The sequence below is a fragment of the Saimiri boliviensis genome, chromosome 1 (assembly GCF_048565385.1).
Source record: "Saimiri boliviensis isolate mSaiBol1 chromosome 1, mSaiBol1.pri, whole genome shotgun sequence".
In the NCBI taxonomy this organism is placed as follows: Eukaryota; Metazoa; Chordata; class Mammalia; order Primates; family Cebidae; genus Saimiri; species Saimiri boliviensis.
The window spans coordinates 296,546,327-296,568,373 of record NC_133449.1 but is presented as its reverse complement, the minus strand read 5'-3'; the positions used below and the strand labels follow the sequence as shown (position 1 = coordinate 296,568,373).

Below are 22,047 nucleotides of genomic sequence, written 5' to 3'. Positions count from 1 at the left end.
GAGTTTACGTCACGGGCGGGTCACCTCCTACACAGCAGTGGCCTTTAGGTGTTTATGGAAAGCCTGTCGTACAGCAAGCCGGCAATAGAGGATCGACCCCCAAAAGTGGAAGGAATGCACCTCCGATGCCGCTACGCCTCTTGGGTGCTCCTCTGCGGGCGTCTTCCCCGCCGCATAGCGCGGCTCCGCTCCCTGTGTTGCTCAGGCATCTCTTTAGGCAGCCTGGCGCCTCGGAGAGGGGCGGGGCCAGCCAGGGCGGGGCGGGGCCCTGAGTGGACGGCGTCGCGCTCGGGGGCCGCGCCGGGTAGCGTTTCTCTTTAGTGCCTGAGGCAGCTCTGGCTCGGAGAGCCTTTCGCTAGCCCTACGGGGACCTCCGTGCACGGATGGACCCGCCCGGACCCGGCGGGAAGCGGCCTGGCAGGCGGCGGCCCCGGCGGCATCAGCAGAGACAGGACGGGGCCGAGGCCGCGGGCCCCTGAGGCGTGCGTGCCCACCGGGCCCGGCAGCGGCACCATGATGCCGGGCGAGACCCACTCGGCGGCGTCCGGGACGGCAGCGGACCTGGCGCGGTGTCAGGGCTGCGCCTCTCTGCAGCAGGTGCGGCACCTCCGGGGGCCGCGGGCGCGGGGGCGACTCTGGCTCGGCCGTGAGCGACCGCGGGAATGTGGGGTCCGGCCGCGCGGGCTGCGCCCCAGTGCGCTGCCCTCCCTCCCTGACCGAAGCTCCTGCTTGCTCGTCTCCCTGCTCCCTCTTTCCTGCACTAGTGTTGAGGACGACTTCCTTTGCTTTATTCAGGCTGGAAACCCAGAGCTCAGTGACCGGAATGCCCCGGGGTGGTGGTGGGGGTGGAGTGCGCGGATTCCGGAGGGCCCGCACCTTCCCTCCCGGCCTCGGAGCTCCCTGGGGCTGACCCGGAGGTCAGTGAGTGACAGGTCAAATGCTGAGGGCAGGTGTCTCTCGGAGGGTAGGGCTTTGCTCTTCTAGCTCATCCTGAGGATTTGTTTCGAGGCAGAATCTTACGTGACATGTGGGTTGTCTGAGTCATGAGGCTCCAAGGCTCTAGGGAGGCATTTCAGTTTGTATCAGATGTGCCATTCCGAGGCTGATTTTTTTCAAAAGCAAGCAAAGTAATCGGTTAAGTCAAGTAGCATGTCAGTTGTTTGATAAAAGTAGTATATTGGCCGGGCGCGGTGGCTCAAGCTTGTAATCCCAGCACTTTGGGAGGCCGAGGCGGGTGGATCACCAGGTCGAGAGATCGAGACCATCCTGGTCAACATGGTGAAACCCCGTCTCTACTAAAAATGCAAAAAATTAGCTGGGCATGGTGGCGCGTGCCTGTAATCCCAGCTACTCAGGAGGCTGAGGCAGGAGAATTGCTTGAACCCGGGAGGCGGAGGTTGCGGTGAGCCGAGATCGCGCCATTGCACTCCAGCCTGGGTAACAAGAGCGAAACTCCGTCTCAAAAAAAAAAAAAAAAGTATTATATTAAAGGCATGTAGAGACTGGAAGTATCTAACGGCAGCCTAGGCTCTTCTCTATAGTGACAGAAGTGAGGATGGCTAGAGTATGGCCCCAGATCTTATGGGGTGGTACTTGGGAAATAGTCCCCCTCATTCCCTACGACTCTCCTAGCTGCCTGATGTCAAGGGTCTCTTAACTTCCTACTATCACGGTTTCTGTGATAAAACGGAACTCACCGCCACTTCGTCACCTACTCTGCCTAGCGTTCTAGGAACTACAGGCATTGTGGTGAACAAAATAGGATCTGCTCTTAAAAGTAGGATGCAAGTGTGTGAACGAGGCTTTAGAAGATTTGAGGTGTTAGAAAATAAATGAGGGTGTTAGAATATTTGTCTTGTCTCTTAGCTAGGGTAGTCAGGTAGGGTACCTTTGAGCCAGTGGGTTTCAGATATTTGCATGAGAAGGATTGCGCTGTCAGAAGAGACATGGGAAGAGCTTTCTGGATAGACGGATTAATAGGGGGAAAGGTTCCTGTGGTGAGAAGGAGCCGGGTGTCTTTGAGAAGCAGAGCATAGTGTGGTTGGCATGAGCATAGTGCAGAGGGAAGGTGGTTGATGAGACCAGAAGGGAGCGCAGGCTAGGTAGGCCATGCAGGGAAACTTGATTTGCATTTTAAGTGCAGTATCTGTGAACTGATTACAAACATTTTAAGTATTGAAGGGAGAGGAGGAAGGAAATGTGCTGCTTTTGTGGGTAGAAAGATAACTAATAATTAGAACAATCATTGGCTTCATTGAGCTGCACTGTGTAATGTAACGCGCCCCTCCCTGCCACCCCAAGAACCTGAGTAGAGTTCTCCCGACTCTTTAACACATTTTATTTATTATTTGAGCCAGTTCATTCACTTCACAAATGCTTATTGATCATCTGCTGTATTTTAGACACTGCAGTTATGGCAGTGGGGAAGCTAAAGACAAAAATTCTTGACCTCTTGGAGCTTCTGTTCCAGGAGGGTGGCAGGATAAATGAAATAAATGTTATGTTAGAGGGTATGAAGAACATTGTTGATGAATTGAGCAGAGACAGGGAGGGAATGAATGGATGGGGACTAGGCCAGTGGCTGCCGGAATTTAAGTAGGGAGTCCTGGAACGTTTATATTGGAGCAAAGTTGAGAGAATGAGCTCTGTTGAGACCTTGGAAGAAAAGCGTCCCATAGAGTGAAAGCATCAGTGGTGAAGAACCTTAGCAGGAGCTGGCTTGGTGTGCTTGGGAAGAGCAGGAAGGCCAGTGAAGCTGGAGTGGAGTGAATGCTGGGAGTCAATGAAGTCAAGAAGGTAGGAGGAGGGCCTGACTGTGTGGGCTCCTGTAGATCATTGTTCAGGTTTGGGCTTCTCTGATGGAAACGGTTAGTCATTGGAGGCTTTTGCACAGGAGAACTACTGATGGGAATTGTGCTTTTCAGTCATGGATCTGTTCTGGTTAAAATTAGCAACTGTATCTTCTGGTTGCTTAGGCCAGAAACTAGATGGCATTCTCCAGGCAGCTGTTTTTTCTCACAGCCTGTATACAGTTGATCAGATTCTGTCCACTCTCTCATCATTATTCACCCACTTTTTAACATTTCTACTGCTTCCACCATGTGAACGACTCTAATCTATAGCCTAGAGATAGAATCTCTTTCCTTCCATCCTTGCCACATTACTGCTGTGGTTTCTCAAAACATCAGTAAGAGTAACCCTAGATCCAGGGGTTTGCAGACTTTTTCTGTAAGAGCAGAGTCACAAGTATTTAGGCTTTGGGGACTTGTTCATAGCTACTCAGCTCTGCCATTTTCATGTGAAAGCAGCCATAGACAATTCATAAAGGAATGGGTATGCCTGTGTTCCATTGAAACATCATAGAAACTGGAGTAGGGCCTTAGTTTACAGAGCTCTTCTCTGAGTCAGGACACTATTGCATTTGGATTTTCTGTGGCCTGGAATTGGAGTACCTTTTTAGGTGAAAGTTATGAGTAGAGTCTGGAGGAATTCTGTAGTTGTGCAAAGTGAGGCTAGAAAAATAGGTTCCTGGCAGTTTATAGAGAACGTTGAATGGTAACCGTCATAAATTCTTGTGCTTATTTCTGACAGTGTTATGGGATGGTGAAGGTTTTTGCATAGTTACATTAGGATAGTGACTGTAGTAGAAGTAGCAGTTGGTATGCTGCATGGATTGGAGGGAGTGCGGCTAGATATGGTAAATTTTGCTAATACATAATCGTGATAATAAAAACCTGAAGTAATTGACGTTTCCTGGGAATGAGAATAAAAAAGAAAAATGTTCTGAATATGAGGCAGTGCATAGAGTGGGCAGGTCTCATCTCGGAAAATGGAAGGTCCAGAGATTTAAAACTCGAATGACCATGAGAACTGTGGTGGACACAAGAGGAAGAAGAAATCAAGATGGAAGAGACCAAAGTTGGAATGACATCAGAACTAGGGGTTTTCAACCATTTTCAAATTTAATGTTTGTGGAACACAGTGCTTCCAGGATGCCCTAGTATCCCTCAAGGAAATAGCAGGCCAGGTTAGATGTGCACTGTGTTCAATGTAAGAATTTTATTTGGGCTGGGTGTGGTGGCTAATGCTTGTAATCCCAGCACTTTGAGGCTGAGGCAGTAGATAGTGAGGTCAGAAGTTCAAGGTCAGCTTGGCCACGATGGTGAAACCCTGTCTTTACTAAAACTATGAAAATTAGCCAGGCATGGTGGCACGTGCCTGTAATCCCAGATAGTCAGAAGGCTGAGGCAGGAGAGTCGCTTGAACCTGGGAGGCGGAGGTTGCAGTGAACCAAGATTGAGGCACTGCTGCACTCCAGCCTGGGCCACAGAGCAAGACTTGGTTTCAAAAAAAAAAAAAAAAAAGTAATTTTATTTGGTGGAGGAGAGGTGTGGGGATAGGAAAATGAGGCATTATGTTCTGTCACCTAAAGGAATCTTTGAAACCGTGATGCCAATTCATGGACTACGTGCTGTCCTTAGAGTCAGTGACAGAAAACCAACTAGCTGATTGATGTGTGCTGGTTGGTTTTCCAGTTGATGAAGGGGAACGTGGAATGGTGAGGAAAGGAGAAACAGATAAAGTGTGTTAGAGGGTTAAACAGGGAATGTGTTCCAGAGGGAATCAAGATCGGAAAGAATGAGATTTAAGGAAAAGCAATTCCTTTGGTCAATTGGTAGACAACTGCTTTTTGGAAGTAATTTTCTGCATGTATTATAACTACATTAAGTTCTGTATTTCAGTTAAACTTTTGTGTGAGAGAGAAACTAAAGAGGTTAGGTACCGAGAGAAGATATTCTGCTCTATAGTTTTAACCCCTTGATCATGCAGAAAATTTACAAGCATAATACAGGAGTCAGTCTTTCAAATAATAGGCAACTATATTGGTGTGGTGACTTCATTCTGAACTGTGGTGAATATTAGGCTGACTTGCCTCTATCTTGAATAGCGGTTTACTCACACTGAAAATCTGCCTTTCATTTCTTAATCTTCCCTGTCCTTTTTTCTTCAGTTGTTGAAGAGATACGGTAACTTTGCTGAGATAATTATTTGATTCAGAAGTGTACAGATTGCATTTTATGCGTCTTTTGTTCGTAGTCTCACAAATTGTATCTGTTTTGTCACTCTCATTGTTGACATAGTTTATCGCTGATCCATAGCCCAATGCCCATGTGGGTTACAGAACTTTGGCAGTCAGATATACCAGTGGGTTCCTCACTCTAATCATATCATGTATGATTAAGCAAAGTCTTAAGTTGTGTGTTTTTAAGTTAAGCTAGTTAAGCTGACATAATCACTTTATTCTGGTGAAGGAGAGACCCATATTTGCCGACTTTACTGCAGTGTAAAACAGTCAGATTCTCTTGGGGATCCAGAATGAGAGTTTGAAACACGTGATTATATTGTTTGTCTTATGTAACTAGATTAGATTCAATGAGTTTGGTGTATGGTTGTCTTTGGGACAGATTTGAGCCTGTCCATAAGCTTGTGCTAGACTCCCAGTGATAATTGCTGGTGGTTTGAGTTTCATCATTTGGAACTTGAAACATTTTCTTCCACACATACTGATTTAGAAATGGTTCTGTTACAAGGAATGCTCACAAAATTGTAATTCATTCATTTACCAAACACATTTATTGAACATCAATACATATCTGATGCCATGCTGTGTTTCAGAATACAATCATGAACAGAAGAGGTGTGGAGCTCATTCTAGTTGAGATTACAGTTAAGTAGAAAAGCAAGCACGACATGGTAAGGGACATATGAAGTGCTCTATGAGCATATAGGAGGCACAGCTATATAGAACTTGTGCCACCTCTGGGAAGGCTTCCTAAAAGTGAATCTAAATTAGGTCTGAAAGATGATTTGCAGTTAACTAAGAGGGCAAGGATGGAGGGAGAGTGTTGTAGACAGAACAAGTTGTGCCAAGGCTTGGAGGGGAGAAAGTAGTTGACGTTAGATGAAGCACAGAATAAAGGTGGGGATGACAGAGGTGGGCTGGAGAGACTGGGGTTTGCTTTCCCAGCACCCAGAAGCCACCCACTTGGTTTTGGTGGGTGGGTGTGGCTGGGGCACAGTTAGAGAGAGGTGGACATTCCCGCCTTGTCACCCTGTTCTGGTCTATGCTGTGCCAGAGAACAGCAGAGAAGACACACTTATCTCTGCTAGAGATCTGTGTAGGCTTTGATTTTAAATAAGAGCAGTTAATAAACAGCAAGCACACTAGGAATAGGAAATGTGGTTTATCGGAGAGGAGTCATGCTGAAAAATTAGCCAGATTTCTCCCAGCAAAGCAATAAATGTGAATAGAGTGATTTTTAAAAATAACTTATTTTGAAATAATTTCACACTTACAAGAAGGTTGCCAGAATAATGCAAATAACCCTGATGTTCTCAAATTCACAAATTGTTAATACGTTACTGTATTTGCTTCATCATTGTGTGCTCACATACACTTTGTCTCCCTTACATGCTCCAAGGTATATTTTCTCCAAATGTGAAAATTTTCCAGCATGATTAACCTACACCCCTCCAAATCAGGGTAGTAACATTGGTGCAGCTGTAGACCTAGTCAGATTTTGCTTGCTAGCCTGAGAGTGGCTTTTTCCTTTCTTATTCAAAGTCATGTCAGGAATATGTGTTGTATTTTATTGTCATGTCTCTTCAGCCTCCTTCATTTAGTCTTTGTCTTTCTTGTTTGTGAAAGTTTAAACAGCAGATCCTTGAATTCCTCAGCAAACGTTTTACAACTTCTGAAGACATTTTTGGTTGTCAGTGTAGGAAGTCCCCTTAAGACCACACTCAGGTTTCAGTACTCTTACCATATAGTTATACTCATGGGTGTGGTTTCTTACAGGGAAAGGATATAGAGTGAAATCAGTAAAGGGAAAAGAAAGATGGGCAAACTCTGGGAAAATCAGGTTTCTGAGAGTGTTTCCCAGTGGAGTCACACAGGACATGCCTAATTGCTCCAGAATCAAGTTGTAACAGCATTTGTGAAGTGTTGTCTACTGGGTAATCTCAGTAGGGACCTTGTACCTGAGTTTTTTATTGGGGGCTAGTCATGTAGTTACCTCTTCCTCGCAAGCACCAAGATTCCAGACTCCCACAAGGAAAGCAGGTGTTGAGCATAAACCACACATAATGAGCCATTCTCCTCAGTTTACGGAATGATGGGAAAGAACCCTCCAGAAATTTGAGTCCCCAGATGACAGCCAAGGGCCTGCTTTGCAAGCAGATCTTGCTAAGGATCTTGTTCTCAGGCCTGCTGTGTTAATTGTTTGCTGCTCACACACCTTGGGGCTTGGGGAGTGCCACAGCAGCTGGTGGAGGCCAGGGATTCTGCTGAACATCCTATCTTCCTTCTAGTCCAAAACATCAATAGTGCTGAAGTTAAGAAACTGTCCTCTCTTATATATTTACTGGTTTGTTCTAGCAGACTACGTATCCCATTATCATCTGTATTTATTTGTTTGCTATATTATCTGTATACTTACTGCCTTAGCATAACCACTTTGCCGGCTACATTGGCCGAGTCTTCTGTCACATCCTCTGAGCCGATCGGTCTGCTAGCATGCTTCTTGCCCTGTATACTCAGCCAGGCATGATTCTGCTTTCCCAAGAAAGGAAGCAACATTCACAGTGACAATTCAGGAGGGTATTGTATAAAGCTAAAATTGTCTGCCATAGGGGAGAAGTAAATGGTGAACAAAATCTTGAGTAAGAGAGTGGACTGCTCTGGGAATTGTGTTTGTAAATAAGTATAGCTTGAGAAAATCACCCAGAAGGCAAAGAAAACCAAAAGATGGCAGTTATCAGAGAAAAGAAGAGAGAATTGAAAATAAACCTGAGGTTTCCAACAGACTATATAATAGAAGTTGTAGAAGAAGAGAGGAGGAGTACTAGGAGAAAGCTATAATCAAGGAAACAACGCTTCGTGTCTCCTGGAGAGGAAGAACACCTTGAACCTCACTTCTTCCTTAACACTTGGACCTGTGCAGGAATGAATGTGGGTCAGAAGAGTGTAAGTGTCCTTTGCCCAGGCACACGCTGCTTATTTTCACAATTGTGAGGTTCATTATTTAGAGACCTTGGTTTCAACCAACATAAATGACATTGGAACCTAATTGGAGGAAAACAAAATATTTTCTTAGAATATTGCAATATTTAACCACAGATGATACAGTATCTGACCAAATTTGAGCTGATATGCAGCAGGGCCTTAGGAAATAATGTTAGACGGAGACTAGAATGCTATTGGATAATTGAGAAATCTTTTGTTTTCTCATTATAATGCTGTTTTGTGATCCTAAGTTTTTTAACCTAGTTCAATCTGAAAAGGCAGCTAGATAAGTGTATAAGAGTTGTTAAGATAGTCAGCAGCTCCCAGCCTCACTCATCCCTGCTTTCCAAGAGAAAACCATTTTTAATTGCTTGCACTAGGTGTTTTCTAATGAACTTCTTTCATTAAGTAGTAGACTCTCATTGCTGACTTTGGGAGGTGAGGAGTCAGCTGTCTTACTGCCCCATACTCCACCATACCTAAGCATGTCTCTTCTCTCTCCATCCGTTCAGTATATTTATGATTTCAGTTAGATCAGTATTTGAAGTTGACATTATTATGACTGTGTTATTTGAAGCAAGCAGTGGTGTTTTCTTTTCTGCATGGTTTCTTGTTTTCCCTGATAATGATTATATCTTTAATTCAACTTTTCATCCTGAAGATGTTAGTGAGTGCTTACTCTATGCCAGGGACTGGATCGAGCACTTTATATGGTGCATCCTATTTAATCCTGGTAGTATGCCAGTTATTTAAACTCTTTGTGCTTCAGTTTCTCTATCTGTAAACCTGGAAATAGTACCGAGGCAGTGGGGAGGTAAATTAAATGTGCCCAAGGTCACTCAGCAGAAAGCAGTGGTGGAATAGGAATGTGAATCGGGTTCTGTGACTCTGGAGCCTAAGGTTTCTTTGGGGTGTCTGGCAAAATACTTGACAACTCATAAAGACATCTTGAAGCATCATGGGAAAGATGAGCAGGGGTACCAAAGAACTCAAAAGAGAATGGGAGAAAAAAGAGGAAGAGTCACTGTGATTTTAGAAAAAAAGTAATAGTTTAAGTACATGACAAAACATAACTGCATTCACTTGCAAGTCTCTTCCAGTTTGGTATAAATACTCAAATGTTTTCAGTCTTTCATTTTCTTCTCCCTTTGAGCTTTGGGGCCTACTCTCATCTAGTATACAGTGTCATTCTGAGGACTCTGTTCACCTTGATCTCCATTCTGAAGGACCATGTTGACATCTTTCAATACCTCCCTGAGAAAGGATGTCTGGGAAGTAAGTTTGTGGTGACTTTGCAAATTTGAAAATATTTATTGTATTGAATTTTATCTTGGAAATACTTGCCTTCACAATTTCAAAGGCTTTCTAGGTCTCTAGTTTTTAGTGTTGCTATTGAAGTCTGAACCAATTCTGGCTCCAGATTCTTTGCGTATCAACTGATTCATTTTATTTTGCTCTTGGGATTCTTGTAGGATCTTTGCTTTGTCACCAGTGATCTGAAATTTTGTGTTCTTGTTTCATGGTTTGAATCATGTTGGACTCCATATTCCAGGCCCTTTCAATGGGAAATTTCTAGATTTGCTTCCAGGAACTTTTGAATATCAATGTATTTCTTTGATAAGGTCTCCATCTTTGCTTTATTCTTTATGTGGAACTCTTATTGTTGGGTATGTGGGATCTCTTGAATTGATACCCTAATTGTTTGTTTATTTACTTATTTTTTCTTTTTCATGTCTGTGTTTTTATTTTCTGGGTCCTTTTTTTTTCAACTTTATGGTCAGGTATTTTGAGTCTCATTTCTGCTTTACTGTTTTTAATTTAGCGATAACAGCATTACTGAAATATAAGCTACTTGTAAAATGCAGCCTTTTGTTGTATACACTTCAGTGGTTTTAAGTATGTTCACCGAGTTGTATAGTCATCACCACTATATAGTCCTAAAACATTTTCATCCCCAACCTTCCCCAAAGAAACCTTATACTAATTACCAGTCATTTCCTGTCTCTCCACTCTTCCTCCAGTCTCTGGCAACCACTGGATTACTTTTGGCTCTATTATGGAAAATTCATGTGAATGAACTCTGGAATTTACGTGGACTTTTTTAACTGGCTTTTTAATGTTTCAGGGTTGGTCCATGTTGTGGTATGTATCATTTGTTCGTTTTCATTGTCAAATAATTCCTATTGTATAGATATATGACGCTTTGTGAATCCATTCATCCTGTGATGGACATTTACTTTATGTTCACTTTTTGGCTAGTGTAATTAGTGCTGCTATAAATATCAGTGTATAAGTTTGCCGTGGGCTGTGTTTTCTGTTCTCTTGGGTATCTATTAAACATTTTGAGGAAGGCCAAACTGTTTTCCATAGCAGCTGCGCCATTTTAGGTTTCCACCAGCAATGTGTGAGCAGTGTATCCAGTTTCTCCACGTCGTTGCTTACACTTGTTAATATCTGTCTTAATTTTTAGCTGTTCTAGTGTGTTCATTTTTAATTTTCACTTTTAATAGCTCTGAACATTCCTTTTAAAAATAATTCATTTCACAAATCAAACATTATTTATCTCATATTAATAAACATTTTTAAAGATTTCTTTTCAGTGTTTACTTCAGATTGCTTTTGCTTGTTTTAGTCTCTTTAGTATAGCAGGCCTGTCTCATGTTTGGAAATCCTTGCAAAGAGTGAGTGGTGGATACACTGAGGATGTGGGGCTTTTGGACCCTGAGTGTCATCGCAGGATAGTCTGGTTGGGCCGTTTATTGATTGAAGAATATCTAATGCCATTATCTTTAGGTCTTATCTCTAAGAAGGTATTTCCATTCTTCTTCTTGAAAGACAGAAGGACTACACTGTTTGGAAGCTTAATGGAGAAAAACAGGCAGCCAGTTCTAGACAGCTGTGCTTAGGTTTCTTTAATCCCTGTGCTTTTGACGTAGTACATACGCCTGCCCCAGTGGTCCATGGTACTGCAGAGACCTTCAAAAACCAAACCTCCTCCTGTTGGATGGGAGAGGAGTGATTTCTTTGAGGCATGGTAGAGGGCTGGGGATTGGGATTAAATTATTATGAGAGGGCCAGGTGCAGTGGGTTGTGATGCCTGTAATCCCATCCAAGCATTTTAGGAGGCTGAGGCAGGTGGATCACAAGGTCAGGAGTTCAAGACCAACCTGATAAACATGGTGAAACTCTATCTCTACTAAAAATACAAAGATTAGCCAGGTGTGGTGGCATGTGCCTGTATACCCAGCTACTCAGGCTGAGGCTGGAGAATTGCTTGAACCCGGGAGGCGGAAGTTGCAGTGAGCCGAGATCGTGCCACTGCAGCCCCGCCTGAGTGACAGAGTGAGGCTCTGTATCCAAAGAAAAAAAAGTGCCTATGAGAAAGTTTAACAACTAGTGCTTGTTTTAGTTCCAACCACCTTCACCTTCTCAAAAGAACCCAGGTTACTGATTCTCAGGCTTGCTGAAGTTTTGTGGTATAAATGGAGTTGGTTCTTTTCCCCACTGCTGGCTTTCCTGGGTACTAAATCAGCACCCTTGAGTCTGCCTTCCAGTTGCCATTGGTCTCTTACCGTCTTGTCATCCTTGTTGGTTTTGCCTTTTGAAAAAAAAAAAAAAAATTTTTTTTTTTTTTTACTGTAATTTTAGCTGGTTTTAGAGAGGGAATAAAACACATGTGTGAATGCACCCTCTTTGCCCAGAAATCTGGATTAGAGCCCGCTCTAGTCCAGTATGACCTCATCTTAACCTGGTCATATCTGTAAATACCCTATTTCTAAATAAGGTCATTCTGAAATATTGTGAGTTAGGACTTCAGCATGTCTTTGTGGGGCAGGTCATGATTTAACATTTAACAGATGGTGACCCAACAATTCTGTACCTAGCAAAGTATTACTCATGCATGAGAGGTGTTCCTGGTTTACTGCCTCCTTATGCTTTTTAGCAAGGGAAAGGCATCTTACTAATTTTAGTGCAAAAACAGTATAGGCATATCACTTATGAACATAGATTAAAAAAAAAAAAAGCCTAAGTAGGATATTGGAGAATTGAATGTATAGTGTATTTAAATAGTGTTTATATAGTATTTGGTTACTTTTATCCCCAGGAATGTAAGCCTGCTTTCTCATTAGAAAATCTATAAATAAACGGAGAAAAATACGTATTCAAACTAAATAGATGCAGAATTTTATTTGATGAAGTTTGGTACCTGTACATGAAAATCTTTTAGCGAACTTTGTAGAGGTTTCATAGCATGGTTAAAGGATATCAACCAATAACCTGGAACAGAGCAAATTTAATTAATTAATTCCAACTTAAGACAAAGATACCTGTTACTACGTAACTCTACTATTCAGTATTGTGCTGAAGCCTTAGTCATTTCAGGAAAGAGGGCAAATGAAGTGTAAGTGTGAGTAAAGGAAGGACAAAATTATCAGCAACTGTTAAAACTATTCACATAGCACATCTAAGAGAATCTGCAGATAAATTATTCACTGCTGGATTAACTTTGCAAATATTTAGATCTTTTGTGTGTATGTTTATAAGTGATGTTGTAAAATGAGCAAGTCTTACTGTAGTCAACAAACAAAAATTCGTATTATTTCTGCATATCCATAGTAACCAATTAGGAAATGTAGTATAGCAAAAACAACAATGTAAGGATAGTACTCATGCTAGTGATAAAAACAAATTAGCCTTGGGTGTAAAAGCTAACCAGGATGTAGAAAACATCCTTCAGGAATGCATAGAGGAAAAACAGAAGAAATTATCACTGTATTTTGATTTTATATATGCTGCCAAAATGCTCTTCAAATACTACCCATGAATTTATTTTCCTTACAGCCTTAATATGTTTGTTTCAGTCTAGCCTAGTGGATGAAAAGTAAATTTTTGTTATTTTAGTTTGCATTTTCCTGATATGAAAAAGGTAGAATACCTTTTTTAAAAAGTCTGTTGTCTATTCTAGATTCTTAATCTCTGAATTGACAGTTTATATCCTTTACCTTTTTCAGTGTAAACCTCTTAATACATAAGTCTGGTCCAGCAGTACCCGTATTTAGACTTTATTCTCAGGAAAAATAGAGTTGTCTGACAAAGGAATAGTCAAGGAAATTCATGGCATGCTGTCTGTAAAGACTGGAGAAGGACCTAAATGTCCCTCAACAGCAATTTGATAGATTGAGTACATCAAAAAATATATTTGTATATGGCCATTCTGAAAGTTGAAAGTTAACAACATACTAAGAGTGATTTTTGACAGATGGTGAGACTAAAAGAGAACTTACACATTTGACTTTATATATTTTAATATGTAGATGTTTTAACAGATATATAACATAACTGAGAAGAACGGCAGATATTATTATAAAGGGAAATATTACTGTAACTATCAAAATAATTTGGATTAACTAGCAAGAGACATTTTTGAGATAATCAGTGAAAATTGAACATAGTTTGGATGATATCAAATTATTACATGTGTTGGATATGAAAGACTGTTATGGTTATGTTTAAAAGTAAGCCCTTATTTTTGAAGTATTTAGTGATGGAAAAAGGAGATGTTAAAAGGAAAGAAGTCAGTTAATGAAAAGAAAAAAATAGCTCATTTTAAAATCCTAGGAACATTATAGCAGTATAACTAGGGATGTTTTTCCTTTCAGGTTGATAGCAATAATTTAGAGCCAAATTTGTGGTTGGTCCCTAAAGTGTAAGTGTAATATAGATTTGTGTATACACACACACACACACACACACACACACACAGAGGTGTGTGTATATATTTTATTTTATTTTATTTTATTTTTTGAGACTGAGTCTCATTCTGTTGCCTAGGCTGGAGTGCAGTGGTGCGATCTCGGCTCACTGCTATCTCCACCTCTTGGGTTCAGGTGATTCTCCCGCTTCGGCCTCCCGAGTAGCTAGGATTCCAGGCACCCACCACCACACTTGGCTAATTTTTGTATTTTCAGTAGAGATAAGAGTTCACTAAATTGGTCAGGCTGGTCTCGAACTCTTGACCTCAGGTGATCCACCCGCCTTGGCCTCTTAAAGTGCTGGGATTACAGGCATGAGCCACTACGCCCAGCCTAGATTCTTATGTATGTTTTCATTTAATCTTAGTCTGTTTTAATGTTTCTATTCACCTCCTCCATGATTTTGTTGTTGTTTTTGTTATTGTTGTTTATTGATAATTTACGTGTCTTTTTGGGTAGTCTTTAATCCTCTGAGAAACAATGCAGGGTAAAGATTGATTAGTAGTCAATTTTTATTGTGATTGATAGGGAACTAAAAATAGTTCAATATGTATTGAGCTCCGTGACTAATTGCACACAGTAAAAGCATATTTACAACTAACTACTTTGCTGTTAAAGGAATACTGTCATTCAGATAAAGAAACAGGTTTAGAGAGAGGCAACATGGGCTCAGATTGTGCTCATACACAATATAAATAATACATTTACATATTTCTATATTTATGTAATTACTAAGATGCTTAGATTTGATAAATTAATGCTACAGAAATGAATTACACTTAAAATAATTGCATGGGATCAAAGCAAACAGCTGACTGGCTTTTTTTCTTTCAGAATTTGAATGAATATGTTGAGGCATTAATTACCTTGAAACAAAAAATTATCAATACAGAGTAAGTATATTTTCATGTTTGGCAGAACTTTGTAAAACCTGACAAACTGGCTGAAGCAGGAGGTGCTTTTAGGCCCCAGGGCTGGAATGGACATTAGAGTTTCTCCTTTGGAGGCCTACATGGTGCTGATAATAAAACTCCCAGGAGCTTTGGGACTTGAACCTTTTGTTAGAGGTTCACAAGGCTTCAAAACAAAGCTCATGGGTTAGTAGGAACTTATTTTTACTGAACTGGACTTTTTTAAAATGCTGTTTTCTATCTTCAAAACTTTAGCTTTACTGCTGGACCTCAAACCTCCCAACAGTATTTTATAGTCATGGTGTGAGATTTACTGTTTTTTTTTTTTTTTTTTTTTTAGCTTTTTAAGTCTCATGAATGTACGAGCCAAGATACTACTCAGATCAAAAGGATTCTAAATAAAAGGCTTATATGTCAATGTGATACTTTTGGGAAATTTAAGGTGATACAGTCATTAAATTAGCATACATTTTTTTCAGGAAATGTAGGAAGTCTAGAGGGTACCTTGCATGGTTTGAAACATAATTTTAACGTCCTATATTTTCTAAATTAAAGAGTAACCTAATTTTTCTTTTCTTTGTTGCAGTAATTTGTTAACAGAATATCAGAAGAAATGTGATGATATCCTTTTACTGACATTTCTGGTGAATTTTGGAATTGTGTATAATTCCTGAAAGAGAGGGGGGAATTGTTTATCAAAGTTGCCTTTTGGAAAATAGTACTTACAGGCTTAAGTAGGGAGTGCGTCTCACAAGCACAGTAAACACGTTTAATGATGGGTTTTAAAATGGGGAGATTAATTTTCTTGTTGATTCTGATTTTCTTAAGGTCTTATAAGCTTTTTAGGGGTGCGTTTCTCTAATTTGTACTGATGATGTAACTTTTTTTAGTTTTAAGAATAATGTAAAACTGAATGTGATACTATCTGAATGTTATTTTTACAGTATGGGAGATTTAAAATGCTGGGCAGTTGACTTTTATTATTTTTGTGATTTACAGGGAAGTGTGCATGTGTGTGTGTGTGTGTGTGTGTATATATATATAAAACTCCAAAATCATTTAGAAATAGTGTAACTGTGTATTCATGAACGCTCTTGGGCTGTCACTAGACAGTTCTTAGCCTTACACTCACCATTTGTTTGATAGCCATTTAATGAGCTCGGTTGTGGAGTTATTGTCTGGTCAGGTATTTTTTTAGCAGTGGGAAAAAGATGTGTGTAATTTTTTCTTTCATGCCTTACAGTGTTAACACCTTGATTTAAATCTCGCCTGTAAAAACATAGTTTCTCTCATAAAAATAAACATATATATACCTTTAGGGAGTCCCTGAAATTTAGCTTCATGTTTGATGTCAGGACAGATTCAGCTGTTCAGCTTTGGCAATAACTTGAGGCCTACTTGAATATTATTTCTGGCATACCTGAACTTACATGCCATCACCAGTTATTTATTTGTATTGATACCATCTGTACTAGTTCATTCTCATGCTCCTATAAAGGACTGCCCGAGACTGGGTAATTTATAAAGGAAAGAGGTTTAATTGACTGAGTTCCGCATGACTGGGGAGGCCCCAGGAAACTTACAGTCATGGTGGAAGAGGAAGCAAACATGTCCTTCTTCACTTGGTGACAGGAGAGAGAAGTGCAGAGTGAATTGGGGAAAAACTCCTGATAAAACCATCACTGTCAGGAGGTTCTACCCCAGCATGTGGGGATTACAACTCAGATTACAATTCAAGATGAGATTTTGAGTAGGGACACAACCAGACCATATCACCATCATTTCTAATTGGTGTGAAAAGAGTAGTAAAATTAAGAGATATCCTTTAGATTTATTTTAAGCATCTGAATTTTTACATTCAAAAATAAAGGTCATTGGAAATCTTCTCACGTGCTTTATTTGTTAAAACCATCAGTCTGTTTAGCTATATAGGCACATTGTTGCAGGAATGATTACCTTCAGTTGTTAGCAAAAGGTGTATTGGCTTTAATTAGTTAAAGGTGTATGGAAACAATTATTACAACTTTTAGATAGACAAATAGTGAAATAGGTGGGCAGTTCCAGTATTAGGAGAGTATGTGTTCATTATATCATTCTTGGAGAAAATATGCAAACTTTTTGAGGTAACTTATACGTGTAACCAGCAGAGAAATAGCTTTTACTTTTCTAAAGTTTGGCCAGAAACATATTTCAACAAAAATTACCAGATTTTTTTTTTAATGGATAAAACGTTTGATTATTCCTAGATTTCAGAAGTTCCATTCTCTGATATGATATTTGGCTTTATTGTCAACTACAGATAAATACATAACTTTAAAATAATATGTTTCACATTTGTTCCAAATAAGCATTTGTTGTACATCAAATGTGCAGTAGTTTTTCCTGCAGCTTGAAGTGGCAGTTTCACAGATTTAACATGGCTTTTAAAAATATAATTTGGTTTCTTTTGCTACTAAAGTAGCAATGCATTTTCCCATTTGTCAAGATGGGAAAGTTATTTCTTCAAGAACTATACTATGATAATCAGTATTTCACCTCTTTTTTCTGTAATCCTGACCACTTTATTATCACCTCTTTCTAAATGGCAAGGAGTGTATTTTATTTTATCAGGTATTTTTTGAACTTTTCTTTTTTGCAAAGATTACTGTAAGATGAATAAAATATAGTTCTTGGCCTTCGGAAGCCTTCAGAAGTTTACATTCTAATAGAGGAGGATGCAGATGTGTTTTTATGAACATACATGCACTATATGGTGATATAAATACCGGAATTCCTAGGAGAGGAAACATAAAGGAATTGTTTTTTGCTATCTTAGAATATTTTACTGGCAGTGTGGAACAGTGAAATAAGTTTATCAAATGATATAAATTGTAAAAAATGAGAGTTCATGTAGATTTTATGATCTGTTTTCTAATTACAAAGGATGGTTATATATGGTTTTTGTAAGTACGTAACTCTTGTTTGCTGGAATTATTCTTTATACTATTTGAAAAATGAAGGACAGTTTGTTCTGGGATTCTGCCATATAGAGAAATCAAGGTATTTTCTATTAGTTGCATATTGTTTTGTCTTTATTCTTTTAATTCTAATCATACATTTATTCACCGAACTCTTTTAGAGGAACAGATGTTTTGACTTTTAGTACATGTTATTAGGGTCAATAGAAATAATAAAAAGACTCACTACTGTGTTAGAGATTGCATATTGAATATCATTTTCAAGCATTTGTGAGCTTTCCTGTATATATATTGAATACAAATTGTTAAAGATAATTGTAAAGTGAGTTTTATCTCCAGACAAGTTTCAGAAGATAAAATTCTCAGAGTTTTCTTTAATAAGTTTTACAGCTGCAGTTTGCAAGAAGGTGAGCCAACCTGTTCTCATATTTGATGATCCCACTTATTTGAGTAGTTGATCTGAGATAGACACTTACTAGAGCAGATTTTTAAGCAGCTTGGAGCAAAACGTACATAGGATTGACTCATAATATAGAATGCTGCTTTGATGCGCAGTGTAAAAGAGGAATTACTGTTAAATTCTTCAAATGAATTTGTTACTAAGGTCTTAAATTATAACCTGGTATTGCACTTTTCAGTAGCTTTTACTGACTGCATTGTCATTGAAATGAACAAATTAACGGTTGTTTGCATGGTTCACACTATTTGACTTGGTTCTTTATCTTCTGTTACTTTAAACAATTTAAAATAGGCCCACATAAAATTTTGGCTATGTTTCATTCTCTGATTGGATTCATCACCCAGAAGAAGGCGAAGCATGGTTATAAACTAAGCCATAAAATTGCCTATCACTTAAGTCGAATAAATGTGTATGAAATTAGGAATGAAGATTGAAATAGCCAGATTATCAGCCAGGCTGTTTGAGTGATTTTACTGTAAAGTATTCTTCAGCAAATTAAGAATCTACCATACTTGTTTCTCACAGGGCTTTTTGGTAGACTTTTATCAGAAATAGTTTACTAGGCTGGGCACAGTAGCTCATACCCGTAATCCCACCAGTTTGGGAGGCTAAATAATAATCATAATAGTAACAGTACTATTTAATAGTAAAATTTTTATACTATTAAAAAATTTTTTTTTAATTAGCTAGGTGCAGTGGCACACAAATAGTAAATAGTGCTACTTAATAGTAAAATTTTTTTTTACTATTAAAACATTTGTTTTTTTAATTAGCCAGGTATGGTGACACATACCTGTAGTCCCGGCTACTTGGGAGGCTGAGGCAGAAAGATTACTTGAGCCTGGGAGCTTGAGGCTGCAGTGAGCCATGGTGGTGCCAGTATCCTCCAGCCGCTATATTCCAGCCCAGGCGACAGACTGAGACCCTGACTAACAAAATATAAAAAAGAAAAGAAAAAAAAAAATTCTGTGCCTAGGAAATAAAGGCAATGTGGAGACCATGTTGGTGTAGAGAACAATGCATTTAAAAAGTTTTTTCGTTCTTTTTGTTCCAAGTTAGAAATAAAATCTGAAATTATAAGTACATATATTTAATAATTCCTTATATATACTTTTCTCTAATAATGTTAATTCATTATCTTTAGAGAGAACAGTAATCTGCATCACCAAGTAGAAGAGATGCTTCAAAAAATTTCTCCTCTGCAGAAGTGTCAGGAAGAACTGGGATCTTTAAAAGCAGAGCTAGAAGAGAAAAAGGTACCCACAATAATTTTCCATAAAGGTTTATGGTCAGTAAATTAGGATCAGCTTACTCAGTATAATTGGCACAAGGGGACTTTTGATGTGTTTACAAAAGAAATAAAGGGGAGTCAAGACTCTCAGTGTATTCCTATCTTTAGAGAACATCGAACTAACTGCTTAGTAGCTGAGTCTATTCAGTGATTATTAGCTCTGCAATACTGTGTTAGTTGCTTATGCTTTTTGAGAGGGTCAGCAGAGGAAACTTCTAGCTGTGAATTAGTGTGGTTTTATGTGTTCTGCATTAATTAGTTACTTTTTTTTTGCTTAAGTGTAAAATAACATGCAAAAATATAAACGTTAAAGGTAAAGGAATTGTTGTGCATAAGAGAGAGGGAGCAGGAACGAATTTTATTTCTTCAGTGGCTCTGATCTAGCCCTGGAGAGCCCAGTGGTGTGCAGGGCTCCTGCTCTGGTATAAGTTAAGAAGTCCTTTAAAGAACCTACTCTCATCATTCATTAACTAGTCAGTATTTTAAGCGATGTCCATATACTTTATCTCTGTAACCGTAACAGCTTTGTTTGATCCCTTTTTTTTTTTCCATCTCTAGTTTTTTTTCTTTTTTTTGCAATCGTGTCTAGTCTCTTGTGGTTTCTCGTTGTCTATGAGAGGTACACAAAAAATGAGTCTTTCAATAATGCTTTTATAAGTAAGTGTTTAGGTTAGGGGTTATTTATTTTATTCAAGGGGGTGTGTTTGATCTTTCTGGGTGATACTTATTAAGCTGAGATGAAGCATTGGAAAAAGATGCCCACTTCAGATATGAAAATCTGATACATACGTCCTTTCATGGAAGCTCTTCTTTTCAAAGTCAAGTTGCAGTAAAACAGTTTGTTTAAAAATGCTGTAAACTTGCTTTTCTATATAAATTGTTTACTCCCTACGTAAATCTTAGAATTCATAGCTTTTACAGATAAAAACATTTAAAGTCCGTAGATTTAAGTACCCTGGAATGATTCTCACTTCTTAAAACCTCTTCTCTTTAGGCTCTTCTCATGTTAGTGTTTGTGCCTCTCAGTCTTCCTCAAATTGTGCTATTTTAGTAGTGAGATGCCGCTGTCTGAGGGCTTATGTGCTTTAGTAGTACATATTCATTTTTCTCTTTATATAGCAATTCTTGCTATATATGTAACTATGCTGTCAAACTGATACAATCATAGGGTTCAATGATCCCTACCCTGGTTATATAATCTTTTCAGCCATATTTGAGAAGAAGCATGAAGAGTCAGACTTTAATGATAACCCTAATCAGTCATTCAGTCACTGTCTTTGGAAGAATAAGTCAGCCTGTCAAACCCTCAGATTCCTCATTTTTAAAAAAGAATAATGAATCTGTCAAGATTAAAGAACTTTCTCAGAGGTGTTGAGATTAAAGAAATGTACACGTATTATACTCTGCTAGAACCCTCAGTAACACTGTCTTTCCCATTATTTAGTAGCTGTCAGGGTGTATATATCAGTGTCTACACATTTTCCCCAGTTATTAAGTATAATGATTTGTTTTATATTTTTTCCTAGCAATACCAATAGCTAATATTTATTATGCTCTAATATTTCTTCAGGATATACTGAATTTCGATTAGTTGAGACAAAAATACTAGCTGTTTGATATTTAAACCAATTATGAAGATAGAATTGCAATAAAATTAGTACATTGTTTTTAAATTTTATAGCTTTTGTTTGATTGTAAGCCATATTTCATCTATTAAGAATCTGGTTACCTCTATTAAAATATTCAGTGAATTGTACTTTGGTTTTCTGCCTAATATCTGCTCATTTGGTTAATAGTTTATCAAGGTCAAAGCAAGTTATGACCAATGGTCAATGACTTTCGATTTGACAATATTTGTTTTTTTTTTTTTTCTCTTATAAGAGTTCTTTAAAGTTATATCAGGATACTCATCAGGAATATGCTCGTGTAAAGGAAGAATGCTTGAAGAGTGATGCTCAGTAAGTAGTTATTAAATTACTATAGAAATGGGGTTTTCATTTTTAAAAGTGCATAATTCTTAAGTAAACAGTGTTTCCTTTTTAAATCTTTGGATTTCTTGGTCATAATTAGCTGCATGGTCTTGAACTAGTCAGTCATTCAACCTTGATTTCCACATCTGTAAACTGGAAATTATATATACTTTGAAGGGTCATAAGGAACATTAAATGAATTGTCATATGTTAAAGGGCTGCACAAACAAAGAACTCCGTAAAGGTGTTTGTCTATGTATATATACGTGCGCACATGTGTCTGTGTGTGTCAGAGCCTGGTTTCTGATCCCTTGCTTTGTACCAGTGCTTTAACTGATAGCATGTGGAATGGGTGTCTTTGTTACTATTCATAAAAAGAGCTGTTCAGAAGCATCCTATTGATTGTTGAGTTTCATACCATAGTCACGTTATTCACAAAATAAACGTGAGCTATACATACAACAGTTGAATGTAGATGTAAGGAAGCAGTGACTCCATTACCTACCTTCTCAGACTCTCAGAAATCCATCTTAAAACAAGTGCAGCTCTCCAGCCACTGCTTCCCGTACAGGGGTGCTATGACCACTGTTAACACCATGCATGCACCTGAAAAGTGACCTTAACTCATTAGACTCTGGAC

The 22,047-nt window shown here is 38.9% G+C and overlaps 1 protein-coding gene across 1 annotated transcript in view; it reads left to right on the top strand.

The window, feature by feature from the left end:
- The first annotated feature begins 278 nt into the window (after positions 1–278).
- ICE1 (interactor of little elongation complex ELL subunit 1) overlaps positions 279–22,047 on the top strand; it is a 63,097-nt gene continuing 41,328 nt past the window's right edge. The window contains exons 1-6 of the mRNA XM_074387359.1: positions 279–597; positions 14,653–14,711; positions 15,316–15,344; positions 18,069–18,093; positions 19,291–19,402; positions 21,319–21,395. Of these exons, the coding sequence (XP_074243460.1) occupies positions 514–597; positions 14,653–14,711; positions 15,316–15,344; positions 18,069–18,093; positions 19,291–19,402; positions 21,319–21,395 (386 nt within the window). The 5' untranslated portion in view covers positions 279–513. The remainder of the gene's footprint in view (positions 598–14,652; positions 14,712–15,315; positions 15,345–18,068; positions 18,094–19,290; positions 19,403–21,318; positions 21,396–22,047) is intronic.